This window comes from Lagopus muta, chromosome 26 (assembly GCF_023343835.1).
Source record: "Lagopus muta isolate bLagMut1 chromosome 26, bLagMut1 primary, whole genome shotgun sequence".
Taxonomy (NCBI): domain Eukaryota; kingdom Metazoa; phylum Chordata; class Aves; order Galliformes; family Phasianidae; genus Lagopus; species Lagopus muta.
In genome coordinates, this window is record NC_064458.1 from 2,642,900 (window position 1) to 2,659,065 (window position 16,166).

The 16,166-nt window shown below is 58.9% G+C and overlaps 1 protein-coding gene across 1 annotated transcript; it reads left to right on the forward strand.

Annotated features, from left to right (window-relative positions):
• The first annotated feature begins 2,483 nt into the window (after positions 1–2,483).
• Positions 2,484–15,378, forward strand: LOC125685069 (nuclear receptor ROR-beta-like). The gene is made up of 10 exons (XM_048927823.1): positions 2,484–2,605; positions 8,045–8,130; positions 8,207–8,348; positions 9,369–9,782; positions 10,249–10,370; positions 10,983–11,115; positions 11,564–11,671; positions 12,329–12,439; positions 12,741–12,853; positions 13,385–15,378. The coding sequence occupies exons 1-10, from the start codon at positions 2,599–2,601 to the stop codon at positions 13,544–13,546; spliced, it is 1,398 nt and encodes a 465-aa protein (XP_048783780.1). The 5' UTR covers positions 2,484–2,598; the 3' UTR covers positions 13,547–15,378.
• The last annotated feature ends 788 nt before the right edge of the window (positions 15,379–16,166 follow it).

Here is a 16,166-nt window from a genome sequence, read left to right on the forward strand (position 1 = left end):
GATCTAATTAGCCTGGTTGCGGCTGATGAAGGGCTGGGTAATTGCGGCGGTGTTGGATGTCCCTTCTAGCAGTGCTGTGAGGCATTGCATAAGCAGAGGGCGTTACGTGAGCAGGTCAGGGCTGCTCGGGGGTCTGGTTACAGCTGGCCACGCTGGCCCCAACGCAGCCCCAACCCCAAATGGGGACAGCAATGGGGACAGGGATGCGGGAGCTCCGGTCCCAAGTGGAGATGCTCGAGTTCTGGGGATGGTGGCAGTGAGCTGGGGACCTGCCATGTGCAGAGGTGACGTGGCACGGTACCACGAGCTGCAGGTGACACCAACCACCCCCAGCATCACACACACAGCACTGCTGTGCCCTCCCAGCTGCAGAGTGCCACATCCCCATACCTCCCACCCCCCGGCTCTCCCCCACCGCCCCATCCCTGTGTCCCTCCCCCGTACCGGGTGACAGCGGTGGCACCTCGCGCCGCTCCATTGCTGCTGCCTGATGTGATTGCAATGATGGCGGTGCCTTCGCTGCTCTCGTTGCTCCGCTTCCATCCTTCCTCCTCCCGCCTGGTTGGGCACACGGATGGGACACGGGGTGACAGGCAGCCCCAGCGCTCCGCTTCCAGCGCACCCCGCTCACATCGCACCCAGGGAGCATCCCTCTGTGCTGGCACCGAGCCGCCCCGCAAGATCACCCTCATTAGGGTGCTGCCCTAACGAGGTCACCATCGTCAGCTCTGTCTCAGGTGGGGAAACTGAGGCTCAGAGCAATGCCTGCAGCACGTGGCTGCCCTGCTGGTGCGACAGATGTTGGTGGAGCGAGAGCGAAAATCTGCCCCGGTGCCTGGCGCAACCCAAAACTACGGGGTTGCAAACCACGCCTGCAGTGAGCAATGCTGCAGCCACGCAGCACCTTCAGCCCTGGGATCCGAGTTGGAGTGGGCACTGCTGGGGGCAGAGGCTGTGCTGTGCCCCTCCTGGATGTGCCATGACCCATCTGATGTGCCGCGTCCCCCCTGGTTGTGCTGTGTCCATCCCGGCCAGGCTGAGGGATGCTGCTCCCCTGGTGCAGAGTGGGACCCACGTTACCCATTTCACCCCAGGACCCCGCAGATGCCCTCTGGATTTGGCAGACTTTAAACAACCCGATGACCAACTCCTGGCCTTGGCCAAACCTCACCTGGGCTCACAGCTCGCTTTGTTCCCAATGGGAGCAGCTGTCCCCTCCCTTTGCCCCAGCACTGCAGTGCTGAAGGGCACCAAAACTCCCCAGCACCTCTTTCCCCCCTTCCCCATGCCCTGGGGAGGGCAGTGCTGGACCCCCCCATGGAGCAGCAGGCGCATACATGTATGATGACAGCAGCACCCAATGCGGTGTCTCCTCCTCTGGGCTCTGCCCCAAACCTCCCCCTGGCATGCAGGAATTCGGGATGACACCACCCAAATCCCTAATCCCTGTTTGCTCTCCTTGTGCCGCACCCATGAGAGCAGAGCTGACATCCCCCCCCTGCACCCACAGCCCTCACCACAGCCCTGGGGCTCAGCCCCACATGAAGACCCACACCGAGCTGACCCAGCCCTGCTGCAATGCCGACCCCGTGGGCACTGCTGTGCCCCTTCATCTCCCCACGGCTCAGTTTTGGAGTGGGCCACATCCTGACGGTGCTGGGCACGTTCCCTGTGTGAGTCAGCGCCCCACAGCACCTTATGCAAAGGGAGAGGTGTGGGGTGGGGGCATGGGATGCTATGGGGTGGGCAGCTTCGTCCCTGTGCTGTGTGCTCAGCCTGGTGGAGATCTGGCCACTGCTCAGCAGGGGGAAACTGAGGCAGCTGTGGGGAGGCCCAGCCCTGTCCCCATCACTGTCGCCATTCGGGTTCCAGGTACCACCATCTCCGTGTCCCCATCAATGTCCCCATTTGGGGCCAGGGTTCCCCCTGTTTCTGACCCTGTCATTGTCCCTGTTTGGGATCAGGGTTCTCCCTTTCCTGTGCTCATTGCTGTCCCCATGAGGGTTCAGCCATTCCCTTTCGGGGCTGAGGCTCTGCCAGCTGCCTGGAGATGCATCCCTGTGTTGAATGGGGCCGCGCAGGGAATGGGGTGAAGGTGCTGTGACTCAGCAGGACACGCTCCTGTCCCCGTGCCTGGGCGAGTCGCGATGGGACGGCCCTCCTATGGGCAGCAGAGCTCAGTGCCTGGCGTGCAGTGCTCAGCGTGCGGCTCCCAGTGTGCAGCCCCCAATGTGCAGCGCTTTATGTGCAGCCCCCAATGTGCAGCGCTTTATGTGCAGCCCCCAATGTGCAGCGCTCAGCGTGCAGCTCCAAACATGCAGTGCCCAACATGCAGCGCCCGACGCGCGGCTCCGAGCAGCGCACGGCGGGAGGGAGAGGAGGAGGAGGAGGAGGAGGAGGAGGAGGAAGGGAGACGGGCGGAGCTTGGGGCGAAACCGATTTGTCGGGGCGGAGCCGCGCGGGTTCGTCATGTGAACGGCCGCATGTTCGGGCAGAAGTGGGTCAGCGGTGCGGAGGGGCGGGTGGAGGTGCGGAGCCGCCCGGTGCCGCCCGGTGCCCCATGAGCCGCCCGGCACCGCATTGAGCGCCGCCGGAACGATGCGAGGTGAGAACGGGGAAGGGGGGTAAACGGGAGAACCGGGGGTCCCAGGGAGGAACACGTCGGGGGAAGGCGGTGTTGGAGCATCGGGGAGCGGGGGAACGAACGGGGTGCGGGGCGGGGGGATGCGGGGATGGATGTGCGGATGGATGCGGGGATGGATGTGGGGATGGATGTGCGGATGTGGGGACGGCACCGCTCCGCAGTTCGGTTCGTGCTTGTTTTGCCCGACGGCGGCACTGAGCTGCCCTTAAGCTCTCCCCGCAGCAAAGCCCGTTAATCTGCCGGCAATATGCCGCTCCGCTGCCGGGCGGCCACGGGAACAGCCGGGGGTCGGCGATGGCACCGGGGCGGCCGTAAGGCGCTGATATCGGGCCGGGATCGGGGGTCTCCGCGGTTTCCTCGCGCACCGATTTGTCCCCGTGGAACCGCTCCTATGAGCGGCCCCGTTCCTGCGCTCCTTTCCCTTCTGCGTAACGGGACGGGCGATCCCCCGCGACCTCACCTTCATTAGCGCTCCCGCCTCATTAACCGCAGCGCCGGCGCGGGGGTCATTAACAGCGGGGTTCAACTTTTTCCTTTCTTTCATTGCGTTTTATTCCTTTCGCCCGTCCTCCCCCCCCTCCCAATTAAAAAGCCCTCATTAAACGCCAACCCCGCTCCCCCCATTCTCCCCACTGAGAGTTTTTTTCCCCATCGGGATCCCCTCGGATTCGTACCGATGGACTCAATCTCCGTTTCCTCCCCCCGAAATCGCCGTTCTGCCCCGTTCCCGACAGCTCCTCCGCTCTTCCCTCGCCGGATCTTTCCCCTCGTATAATCCTATAGGGTTTTCAGCTCTTGTTTTTGCAAACGGCGTGGCTGGGAGCGTGCGGGGCTCGGCCGCCTCTCCGAGTTGTCCCAGTGACCCAGATCTGTCATTGGGAAATCAGTGAGGGCGGAGGAGGAGCCTCCCTGCCCGCCCGGCAGTGCGTGCCCGCATGGGCAAAGGACGGCGGCACCCGATGGGGCCCGGTGCCGTGGGGTCGGGGGTGACGGAGCCCATCGTCACCTGAAAAGGTGGCGGGGATGAGGGACGGTGGGACCCAACGGGGTCTGGTGTGATGGGCTGACGGTGCCCGATGTCACCTGAAAACACGGGGTGGGTGAAAGGCAGCGGTACCCGATGGGTGTGATGGGATCGGGGTGACAGCCCTGCTCTCAGCCAAAAACAAAGTATAGGCGAAGGACGGTGGCGTCCAGTGGGGTGCGATGGGGTTGGGGTGATGCTGTCTGGAGGGGGATGATGGCTGGGCAGCGTCCTGCAGGGCTGGGATCCTTTGGGGATGGGATGAGCAGCACCGCGGTCTTCATTTGTGCAGTGGGGTCGTGCAGCACGCGTGGTTTCATCCCCAGGACCCCATTGAAACAGTGCAGCAAACGGAGCGGTGGAGGGGATGGGGGTCCCTGGAGCCCCTCAGAGGGCTGGGGGGGGTGGGGGGAGCCTGGTACAGCAGGAAGGGTCTGTGAGGCAGCGGGGTGACGCCACAGCATCGCTGCAGTGGGCTGCTGAGAGCTGCTGGGGTGTAAATCTCACCCTGGTTATTGAGAGTGCCTTTATTTAACCCTACAGCATTAAACCCCCCCGCTTGGCTGTGGGGCTGCGGGGGGCCTTCCCCTGCCCCATTGCCCCCTTTCTCCCCAGCCCCATTACCTCCACCCCAGCCCCATTACTTCCACCCCTGACCCATTACCCCCTTCTGCCCTCCCCAGCCCCACTTCCCCATTCCCCACCTCCACTGCCCTCCTCCCCAGCCCTATTACTCCCCATCCCAGCCCTGTTACCTCCATCCCAGCCCCATTTCCCCATTCCCCACCTCCATTGCCCCCCTCCCCAGCCCCGTTACTTTCACCCCAGCCCCATTACCCCCACCCTGTGCCCTCACGTGCCGCTGCCCGCAGCTCCAAAGTGCAAAGTGCTGCACTGCAGGGCCGGGCACTCAGCACCAAACTCAGCACCGACTGCCACCACAGCACTGTGCACACCCCAAAATGCAACCCAGCCCCATGCGGGACCCCACCACCTCCCAGGAAACCTCATAGCATCCCTCAGGACCCCGCAGCATCACCCCCAACCCCGCTTTATGTAACACCCCGATGGAGTGGATCTGCCTGTGCCGGCGACCCCGCACTTTGCTCAGCTCCCTGTCCCATGCTGGGTTACCCACAGCACGCATTTATAGGGTTGGTTGTTTTTTTTTTTGGGGGGGGGGGGGGGGGGGGTTGCAGCCTCGTGCTCTGTTTGTGCCGGCAATAAATGCCTTTTATTTATTTTTCCCTCCGCTCTCGCCGGAGGCTGCCATCCCGAAGTGCAATCATGGGTAATTAGGGAGGGAGCTCAGCTCTCCTGGCCCGGGGGCAGCAGTGGGGACGCAATGGGGATGGGGGGGATGCGTTGCTCCGGGGGTCCCCACATCCCCATGTGCCCCCCCTGAGCCCACAGCAGGGAAATACAGACAAGGGGTGGGGGTCTCTGTGACGGGGGTCCCCGTGCCGCAGCAGGGCGCACAGACCCACTGTGGCCATGCATCGGGGGTCCCCAAAGTCCCCATAGTGAAGGCTGGCAGCACCGTGGGGACACAGCAGAGCCCACCACACAGAGGGGGCAGCGGCCGCGGCGTTACACAAGAGTGCAGAACAGAAAGTGTGTCAGTGGGACAGGAGGACGGCGTGGGCTCGGCGGATGGACAGACGGACGTGGGGCCGATTGCCACCATGCAGCCGAGCCTGCCGGTGCCCTTACATAATGGGCAGCAGTGGCAGCGGGCCCGGAATTGGGCAATGAATATTTACAGTGGGAGGAGAGCAAACACTGCGCCGGGACAATTTAATTGCGGGATGGGGATCGCTCGTTTTAACCCTGTTTTTCTTTTTCTTCCTCCTTCGTTTTTCTTTTTTGCCTCTTCTTTAGCACAGTTTTGCTTCCTGGGGAGGTGAAGAGTTTGTTTCTTCCCCCACTATAAAAAGTCTTTTCCGCACCGATCCGGTGCTCATACGGTGCTGGGACTGGCACTGCCCTAATGGGGAAACTGAGGCACGAGGGAGGCGGGCAGCGGTGATTCAGACAGGGTTACAAACAGAGCAGCAATTAAAAGCTGTTCTGACACTTAATTGCCACCACGCCGCGGTTACGGCTGCACCCCCACGTCAGTTATTTGGGGCTGACGTCTCAGCTACGGGTCAGGTGCTGGCACTGTAATTAGCAGCATTCCCAATTAAGAGCTCGGAGTGGCTCCCGATCGATCGCTTTGGTTTCTCCTGTGGGGCAGGTTGGGAGATGTGGGGTCAGGAGGTGCTGCTGGGCTTCGGAGCATCTCAGCCCCTACGGACCCCCCCCAAAAGGTGCTGGGTTGTGAGGAGGGGGCATTTCTCAGCTCTCGGGGTCAGGATTTGGTAGGGATTGGAGCGAGCTTCCCCGGTGCTGCAATCACCAGGCTGGGTATCGGCTGCGGGCGGAGGATGCATCACCCGGCGGCTGCAATTAACCTTGCATAACAAAGCCCGTTTCCTGCCGGGGGCGGCACCGCCTCCATCCCCCCCAGTGACGCCGATGGGGTGGGATGGGGTCCCTGTGTTTTGTGTGGGTTTGGGACGCATCCTGCAGCAGGAGGGGGATTCGGGGTTGTCTCGGAATGGCCGAGCGGCGGCTGCCATCACGGCGTGGCAGCTGAAGTGGGTGATGCTGTGTGGCTGCAATGGGGACTGAAGGGTGGTGGATGGAGGGCTCGAAAGCCCATCCGTGGGGCAACAGGGGGCACAGGACCCCACCCCAAAGCCACATCAGTGGGTCAGTGCAGGGCACAGCGCTCCATCTCAATCCCCAGCTGCTGCTTGTTGGCTCACTGATGGCGGTTCGGGACGGGGCTCTGTGCCCTCTATTGGCCCATCATAAACACAACTCAGGGGGTCAGTAGGGGGCACAGAGCTCCATCCCAAACCCCCATCAGTGGGTCAGTAGAGAGCACAGAACCCAATCAGTGGGTCAATAGAAGGCTCTGTTGATCCCCCAGCCACTGTTTCTTGGCCTGGTGATGGGGGTTCAGTGCCCACTGAGTTGGCTTTGTGATGGGCCAACAGAGGGCACAGAACCCCATCCTGAACCTCCATCAGTGGGCCAGTGGAGTGCACAGAACCTCATCAGAGGGTCAATAGAGGGCACAGAGCCCAGTATATGGGCCAACAGGGGGCACAGAACCCAACACCGGGCCAATAGAAGGCGCAGAAACCCATATGTGGGCCGATAGAGGGCACAGCACCCCATCTTGATCCCCCAACCGCTGCTTCTTGGCCCATTGCTGGGGTTTCAGAATGGGGTTGTGTCCATTGAGATGGATTTGTGACGGGCCGATAAGGGGCACAGAAGCCCATCCTGAGCCCCCATCAGTGGGCCAATGGATTGCACAGAACCCCATCAGTGGGCCAATGAAGGGCTCAGAACCCCAACAGTGGGTCAAAAGGGGGCAGAGAACCCCAACAGCGGGCTGATAAAGGGCTCAGAACCCATCAATGGGCCAACGGAGGGCACAGCACCCCACCTTGATCCCCCAGCTGCTGTTTCTTGGCCCTTTGATGGCGGTTCAGGATGGGCTTCTGTGCCCACTGAGTTGGGTTTGCGATGGGCCAATAGAGGGCACAGAACCCCATCCCAAACCTTGCATAGGACCCCTGGGATGATGCCTGGGAGGGCAGGGGAAGGCAGCAGGGACTTTACCCACACCGGGGATTTGCACAGACCGTGGGGATTTTCAGTGCCCATAATCTGGCCGCAGGGTTTATTTTGGCGCGGCGGCGGCTGCACAGAACCCCTGGGGGGAAGGGGGGGATTAGCAGTGCAGCGATGCTGGGAGGCACGTACCAGTGCTATGGGGGGTGGGGGGGGACAGCAGTGGGCCGGATCTGGGGCAGCTGGAACACGAGGACGAAGCCTATTAGCAGCTCAGTGCCAGCGAAGCAGAAGCGGGAGGGAAGCGGATTTGCTGGGGGACCTTGAGCTGAGCATTGCTATATTGGGGCTGGGGGGGGCGGGTGGGGGGGCACCGGCCGTGGGGTGGGGGCAGGGATGGGGGCTCACCCCGTGCATGGGGTCTGCAGTGCTCCCAGCCCCATAAGCAAGCGAGAAATGAGGGGCACCATCCCAAAACTGCACTGGGGGGGGGGGGGGGAAGGCTGGTGCGTGGATGCACCGTGCTAAAAACATCTTGCAAGGGTTTTTCTGCTCAATTCCTGTGCCCCACAGCGGCCTTTTGGGGTCCTGGCATAGCGTTCCCATAGATGAGGCAGCGAGGGCTGAGCTGTGGGCAGTGCAGCTGTCGGGCAGCACGGCTGTGCCTCAGTTTCCCCATCCGTTGCCGGGTTCAGGCCGTCTCCTCGTTTCCCTCACGCTGCATTTTTCCCCTTTTGCCACAGCCCAAATCGAGGTGATCCCCTGCAAGATCTGTGGGGACAAATCCTCGGGGATCCACTACGGCGTCATCACCTGCGAAGGCTGCAAGGTGAGCGCAGCGCGGGGCCGCCTGGGTGCTGCCATCCCACGGGGCCCCTTCCCAACCCCACTGCCATCCCTTGTAGGGTTTTTTCCGGCGGAGCCAGCAGAACAATGCCAGCTATTCCTGCTCACGGCAGAGGAACTGCCTGATCGACCGCACCAACCGCAACCGCTGCCAGCACTGCCGCCTGCAGAAATGCTTGGCACTGGGCATGTCCCGTGATGGTGAGCTGCCCCAGAGCGTGGGGCACCTTGAAATGGGGAGAAATATGTGGGTTTGGGCTGGGTTTTGTTGTTTTGTTTTGTTTTTTTTTTTTCTTTTTTTAATGGGGAAAATTTCAACGGATTCTGTTTGGGTTGGGTTGAGGAAGGAGGTGCTCCAATGGTGCATGGGCTGATAGAGGGCAGAGAACCCCATCACAGACCTGTATCGATGGCCAAAAGAGGGCACAGAACCCTGCTAATGACCAAAAAAGTTCACAGAACCCCATTAATGACCAAAAAAGTTCACAGAACTGCATCAGTGGCCCAACAGAGGGCACAGATCCCCATCAGTGGGCCAATAGAGGGCAAAGAACCCCATCAATGGCCAATAGAGGGCACAGAACCCCATCAGTGGGCCAATAGAGGGCACAGAACCCCATCAGTGGGCAATAGAGGGCACAGAACCTCATCAATGGCCAATAGAGGGCACAGAACCCCATCAGTGGCCAATAGAGGGCACAGAACCTCATCAATGGCCAATAGAGGGCACAGGACCCCATCAATGGCCAATAGAGGGCACAGAACCCCATCAGTGGGCCAATAGAGGGCACAGAACCCCATCAGTGGCCAATAGAGGGCACAGAACCCCATCAGTGGGCCAATAGAGGGCACAGAACCCCATCAATGGCCAATAGAGGGCACAGAACCCCATCAGTGGCCAATAGAGGGCACAGAACCCCATCAATGGCCAATAGAGGGCACAGAACCCCATCAGTGGGCCAATAGAGGGCACAGAACCTCATCAATGGCCAATAGAGGGCACAGAACCTCATCAATGGCCAATAGAGGGCACAGAACCTCATCAATGGCCAATAGAGGGCACAGGACCCCATCAATGGCCAATAGAGGGCACAGAACCCCATCAATGGCCAATAGAGGGCACAGAACCCCACTGCAAACCCACACCAATGGGCCGACAGAGGGCTGGTCAACCCCACTGTGCTGACTCCATGACACCGCTGTGTTTTCCACCCCCTGCAGCGGTGAAGTTTGGCCGCATGTCCAAGAAGCAGCGGGACAGCCTCTACGCCGAGGTACAGAAGCACCAGCAGAGACAGGAGCAGAGCGGTGGCCCCAAGGATGAGCCCGAACCCCTGAGCCGCATCTACACCACCAGCGTCAGCAGTGGCCTCTCAGACCTGGATGACATCTCCACGCTGTCTGACGGGCTCCTCTTCGACTTCCCCCTCACTCCTGATGGCAGCAGCACCTACTACAACCTCGACCTGCTGGCCTCGGCGCAGCCCTCGCCTGATCAGTCCAGCCTGGATGTGGCTGACGCCACGCTCATCAAACAGGAATCCATCTATGAGCTGATGCTGGAGCCAGCCCTGTTTGCACATGGGGCGCTGGAGGGCAGCCAGCTGGCTGGGGACATCTCCGTCCTTGAGATCGGTGAGGGATGAGTTGATTGGAAGAGTCCTTCAAGGTCACAGAACTGCGGGGTGATTGGGTTGGAGGGGTCCATAACGATCATAGAACAACGGGACGGTTGTGACGGGAGGGGTCATAAAGATTCTAAAATGATGGAATGGTTGGGATGGAAAGGACTCTAAAGATCATAGAAGCATGGAATGAGTTGGTTGGAAGAGACCCTGAGGATCACAGCACTGTAAGATGGTTGGGTTGGAAGGGATCCCTAAGCCACCCAACCCCAGCCGTGCCATGGGCTGGGTGCCCTCCAGCAGCTCAGGCTGCCCAGGGCCCCGTGGAGACCCCCAGGGATGGGGGCACCCACTGCTCCAAGCGGTGCCAGGGCATCACCTCTATAGAGCACAGAATTTCCCCTTCACATCTGACCTAAATTTCCCCTCTTCCACTTTAAACCATTCCCCCATATTCTATCCCCACCGCTTCGCAGACCGGATCGCCCAAAACGTGGTCAAGTCGCACCTGGAGACCTGTCAGTACACAGCAGAGGAGCTGAAGCACCTGGCCTGGAGCCTCTACTCCCCAGAGGAGGTCCGTGCCCTGCAGAGCAAGGTGAGATCCATCATAGGATCGTGGAATCATTCCAGTTGGAAAAGAGCTCTCAGACCCCCAAGCCCAAGCTCAGTGTGTCCCACCATGCCCTCAGTGCCACGTCTCCACAGCTCAGAACACCTCCAGGGACGGCGACCCCATCACCGCCTCCTCCGGTTCCAGTGCATCACCACTCTTTTGGATATTGTTCTTAATACACAGCACATTTCTGCTCCTCTTGGGATCTGGTTCACCTCACTGTGGTCAGGACCCACGTTCCATCTCGACCCCAACCTTCTGTTGGGATCAGATTGACCCCGCTGTCAGGACCCACGTTCTACCCCAGCCCCAAATTTCTGTTGGGATCAGATGGATCCCACTGTGGTCAGGACCCATATTCCACCCCAGCCCCAACCTTCTGTCGGGATCTGGTTGACCCCATTATGACTGGGACCCGTGTTTCATCCCAAGCCAAACCCAGCGGTGCTCCACGCAGGGACCCCTCAGCCCATCTCCGAAGCCTTTTGGAGCCATAGGGGTGGATCATGGGTTGGGGGCACCAATGGGGAGGTGGGAGGTGGGAATGCCCCGGGTGCCAATGAGCCCTAAGGTTTGTCCCTGCTGACCCTGCAGAGCTGTGAGGCCATGTGGCAGCAGTGCTCGCTGCACATCTCCAACGCCATCCAGTACGTGGTGGAGTTCGCCAAGCGCATCGATGGCTTCATGGAGCTCTGCCAGAACGACCAGATCATCCTCCTCAAAGCCGGTAAGGGCCGCCCCCAATGCTGCCCCGAGCAGAGATTTCCCTTTGGTGAAACATCGGGGTCACAACTGAAAGTCAAACAACAACAAAAAAACCAAAAGCAAACCCAAATGGGATCTACTGGAATAAACCCCAAACCCAAACTCAAATGGGATCTATTGGAATAAACCCAAAGACCAAACCCAAACGGGATCTGTTGGAATTCACCCAAAATTCAGACCCAAACCCAAACGGGATCTGTTGGAATAAATCCCAATCCCAAACCCAAATGGGACCTATTGGAATAAACCCCAAACCCACATTGGATCTTTCTAACCGCTGCGCTCTTGGGAATGAACAATCTGGACTCCAAACTTGCACGGGGGGCTTTTCTCTCTCTTCCATTTGGTTGTGGGATGATGGAACCCCCTGCCCTCCCCTCCCTCGCCTGCTGTCCCTCTGCCTGTGCCAGGTTGCCTCGAGGTTCTCCTGCTCCGTATGATCCGAGCCTTCAACCCCCTGAACAACACCGTGCTCTTCGAGGGGAAGTTTGGTGGCGTGCAGATGTTCAAGGCGCTCGGTGAGATCCGCTTTGGGGCCTCTTTGGGGCACCCTCCTCCTTTGGATGCCCGGATGGGGGATGCCCCCATGTGAAACACAGCATCCCTATGGCTGGGATCCCTAAGGATCCATCCCTGTGACTGGAAAAGAACTCCAGGATCATCCAGTCCAACCTTAACACCAACCTTCTGTTGGGATTGGGTTGACCCCACTGTGGTCTGGACCCACGCTCCATCCCAACCCCAACCATTTGTTGGGATCAGGTTGACCTCATCGTGGTTGGGGCCCATGTTCCACCCCAATCCCAACCTTCTGTTTGGATCAGATTGGCCCAATTGTGCTTGGGACCCACATTCCACCCCAACCCCAACCTTCTATTGGGATCTGGTTGACCCCATTGTGATCAGAACCCACGTTCCACCCCAACCCCAACCTTCTATTGGGATCTGGTTGACCTCATCATGGTTGGGACCCATATTCCACCTCAACCCCAACCTTCTCTTGAGATCAGGTTGACCCCATTGTGATCAGGACCCATCTTCCACCCCAACCCCAAGCCCAAAGATGCTCCACACAGGGGAGGAGCATCTCCAGATGCTCTCTTTTGGAGCCATTGGGGTGGGACGTGGGTTGGGGGCCCCAATGGAGCTGTGATGTCCCCCTGTCCCCCCCATAGGATGCGATGACCTCATCAGCGCCGTCTTCGAGCTGGGGAGGACCCTGTGCCGCCTGCAGCTGTCAGATGAGGAGCTCGCCCTGTTCACTGCCGCTGTGCTGCTCTCCCCGGGTGTGTGGGGGCACAGGGGGGGTCTGGGGCTAAAGCTGAGGGGTGCAGACCCTGCAATCCCAAATGATTTGTTATTTTGGGGGGGAAAGGCGGGTGGGGAAAACATGTATAGCAGACACATCTGCCGAATGCCGGTGGGTGGAAGAGCTTTGTCCCAATGGCAGGGTTGAGGGTGGTGCGGGGTCGTCCCATGTCCCCAAAGCCACCCCAAGGATCTGGAAGGGTGGTGGGAAGAGCAGTGGGCGCCTCTAGAGTGTGGGGTAGGGCTGTAGCCATGGCACTGACCTGGCCGTCCCCACAGACCGCCCGTGGCTGACGGAGTCCAAGAAGGTGCAGAAGCTCCAGGACAAGATCTACGTGGCCCTACAGCACGAGATCCAGAAGAAACACTCCGCTGAGGACAAGCTCTCAAAGGTTGCAGTGCTGCGGGGAGCCCGGCTGGGGGAAAACCCAAAGAACCGAGGGATGGGGATGGGCAGCGTGTGGGGTGCCCAGAAAGGTGTGGGTGCCCCATCTCTGGATGGACCCTGGGCTGGTGGGGGGCAGACGGCCCATGGCAGGGGTGGGGGTGGGGGTCTTTAAGGCCCCTTCTGGCCCAGCCATGCTGTGATTTTATGGTTCTGTGATCTTATGGGTCCCCCTCCAACCCAACCATGGCTCCATGTCCTTTAAGATCCCTTCCAACCCAATGTCCCTTCCAACCAACTCATCCCGTGGTTCAGTCACCTTTAGGGTCCCTTCCGACCCAACACCCTACGGCTGTATGATCTGTCAGGCCCCTCCCAACCCATCCTATGGTCCTACAGTTCTGCCATCTCTGAGGACTCTTCCAACCCAACCATTCTGCGATTCTGGGATCTTTAGGGTCCTTCCCAACCCAATCATTCAATGACTCCATGGCCAATGACTGGGAACGTGCACTCACTGCTCCTCCTTTCCCTGCAGATGGTCTCCAAGCTGCCCCTGATGAAGACCATTTGCAACCTGCACTTGGACAAACTGGAATTCTTCCGTCTCCTGCACCCGGAGACGGCCATGAACTTCCCACCCCTCTATAAGGAGGTCTTCAACTCGGAGCTGCAGTACAGCGACCCACGGGAGAGCTAAGGCTGGGAGCTGCCAGCCCCCTCCCCGGCCCCAAATCCGGAGACGAACTGAACCCTGAGGTTTGGGGCCGTCCGTTTAAATCGCGTAACCAAACCCAAGACAGCGGGGTGTTGGATTGCAATAGCTCTTGAATGTAAAGCACCTTTGAAGGAAAAGCAAAAAGGACTTTGCCGTACCCGTGAAATGAATGTGAAATCTCCACTTGGGAGAGGAGATGCTCCTGGAGGTGCGAGGCACCGACTCGTCCTCGATCCGGGGGAGCGGAACCAGAGGGCTGTGGGTCGGTGCTCCCCATTAGCAGAACTCATAGGGAGGGACACGGAGCGAACCTCACCATGGAAGAGTCGCCAGGAAGGCGATGGGATTTGGAGAAACGTGGGGTTTTGCAGCCGTGTGGTTTTGTAGCTTCGTGTCCCAACTCACGGCGGAGTTCAGCCACTCATCTGTGGGTCCGTCAGCCCCAATTCTGCCCCCCGGTGTTGGTAGAACCCATTGAGCGTCCCAGTGCTGAGTGCCAACCGGGGATGCGCCGCGCGCGTTTCCTGCCCTCCCGGATCCTGAAGGTGGACAAGAAGGGAAGAGTCAGAATTGCCTTTTTCATCTTTGGGATTTGTCAACGTCAGCGTCGCCGTCTTCATTTCATCGGCAAAGAAAGCATGAAAGCACCTTAAACTGGGGAAGGATGAACCCTGGTGGGAGAGATTTGGGGTTCTGAGCGAGAGGAGCCCACATGGGAAGAGTGGAAGTATTGAATACCAATAATTCAACTGCCCAACACGGGAACCTGCACTTTTCAGTTCTCTTTATAGGAACGGACTCGTTATTTATTGAAGGGATGGAGCGGATTTCACAAGGAGGGGCTTGGGGCCCTGCAGTGCTGCCATCCCAAAGCCAAACCCAGGGGTCTTGGTGGTACGTGTCAAAAGGGATGGGAATGGAGCGCCGGAACCTTAACCCTACCCCTTAACTCCACCTCTAACCCTAATCCCTAACTCTTAACCCTAACCCCTACCCCTAATCCTAACTGTAACCTCTAACCTATGACCCAGAACCCTACCCCTAATCCTAACCCCTAACTCTTAAACCCAACCCATAATCCTGACCCCTAACCCCCACCCCTAAACTTCACCCTAACTGTAACCCCTAACCTATAAACCTAACTCTTACCCCTACCCCCTAACCCTACCCCCTACTCCTATCCCTTAACCCCTAACTCTTAACCCTGCCCCTAATTCCTACCCTTAGCCCCCTACCCTTACCTTACCCCTATCCCTAACCCTCTTACCACCTACCTCTTACCCCCTTACTCCCTAACCCTCTTCTTCTTTTCCTACCCCTAACCCCTGCCCCCTAACCCTCTTACCCTTAACCCCTACCCCCTTATCCCTACCCCCTTACTGTACCCCCTAACCCTTTTCCCCCTTCCCCCCAACCCTCACCCCTCTCTCTCACCCCACGTTCCAGCCCCATGGGGCCGCGCTCTCCATGTGCGCTCCGTTCCACGTGGATGCGTTCATCTGCCCGCGTCCCCCCACCCTGTGTATAAAACAGATCAAACATAAATTATATCTATTCCTGTGAATGTCGGTGCAAAGAGAACGCTCTCGACGAAGCTCCGATGGCTTTTATCTTATTTTAAGCTCTATGAATGAATGGAAGGAATGGGAGATCCCGCGTTCCGTGTCCCGGCTCTGCACCCATGGGTGCTGGTGGCCCCGATGGGAACCCACTGCCGTTTAGGGGACGTGAGTGGGATGTTCTGTCCGATGGGAATTTCTATTTTTTTAAAGAAAAGAAAATGATGAATAAAACCTCTTTGGGCCCACGCAGCCGTAGGAGCGGAGAAGTGTTTATTTGAGGACTTTGCCGGGCTTTTTTCATGACGTTAAATAAAGATGAGATGGATGGAGAGCGGAGGGGAACGTGTGGGGCTGCATGGGAACAATGTGGGGAGCAGTGAGTGTGACCCCAAAGGTACTGAGCAGGTTTCCATGCATGGAACCCATTGCTGCATCTGCCCCATAACCTCCAGTACTGACCCGAACTGGTTGCCCAGTGTCCCCAATAGTGCCTGTTCAGTGGGGCAGAGGGACCTCTGCTGGTGTGGGGCTCAAATGTTCCCTTCCTGCTTGTGTTCTCACAGTGGCTGACCCACAGAACCTGACCCACAACCTCACCCCCACCACCTGACCCATAGAACCTGAACCACAGTGCTGGATCCATAGAACCTGACTCCATACAGCCTGACCTACAGCATCTGACCCATAGAACCTGATCCCATAGCACCTGACCCACAGGACCGGACCCCCCAGTATCTGACCTATAGAACCTGACCCACAGCACAGGACTCATAGGACCTGGCTTACAGGATCCAACACTACAGCTCCTGATCCCACAGGACCTAACCCATAGGACCTGACTTGTAAAACCTGAACCCTCAGGACCTGACCCACAGAACCTGACCCACAACCTCACCCCCAGCACCTGACCCATAGAACCTGACTCCATACAACCTGACCTACAGCATCTGACCCACAGCTCCTGATCCCACAGGACCTGACCCATAGAACCTGACTCGTAAAACCTGAACCCTCAGGACCTGACCCACAGAATCTCACCC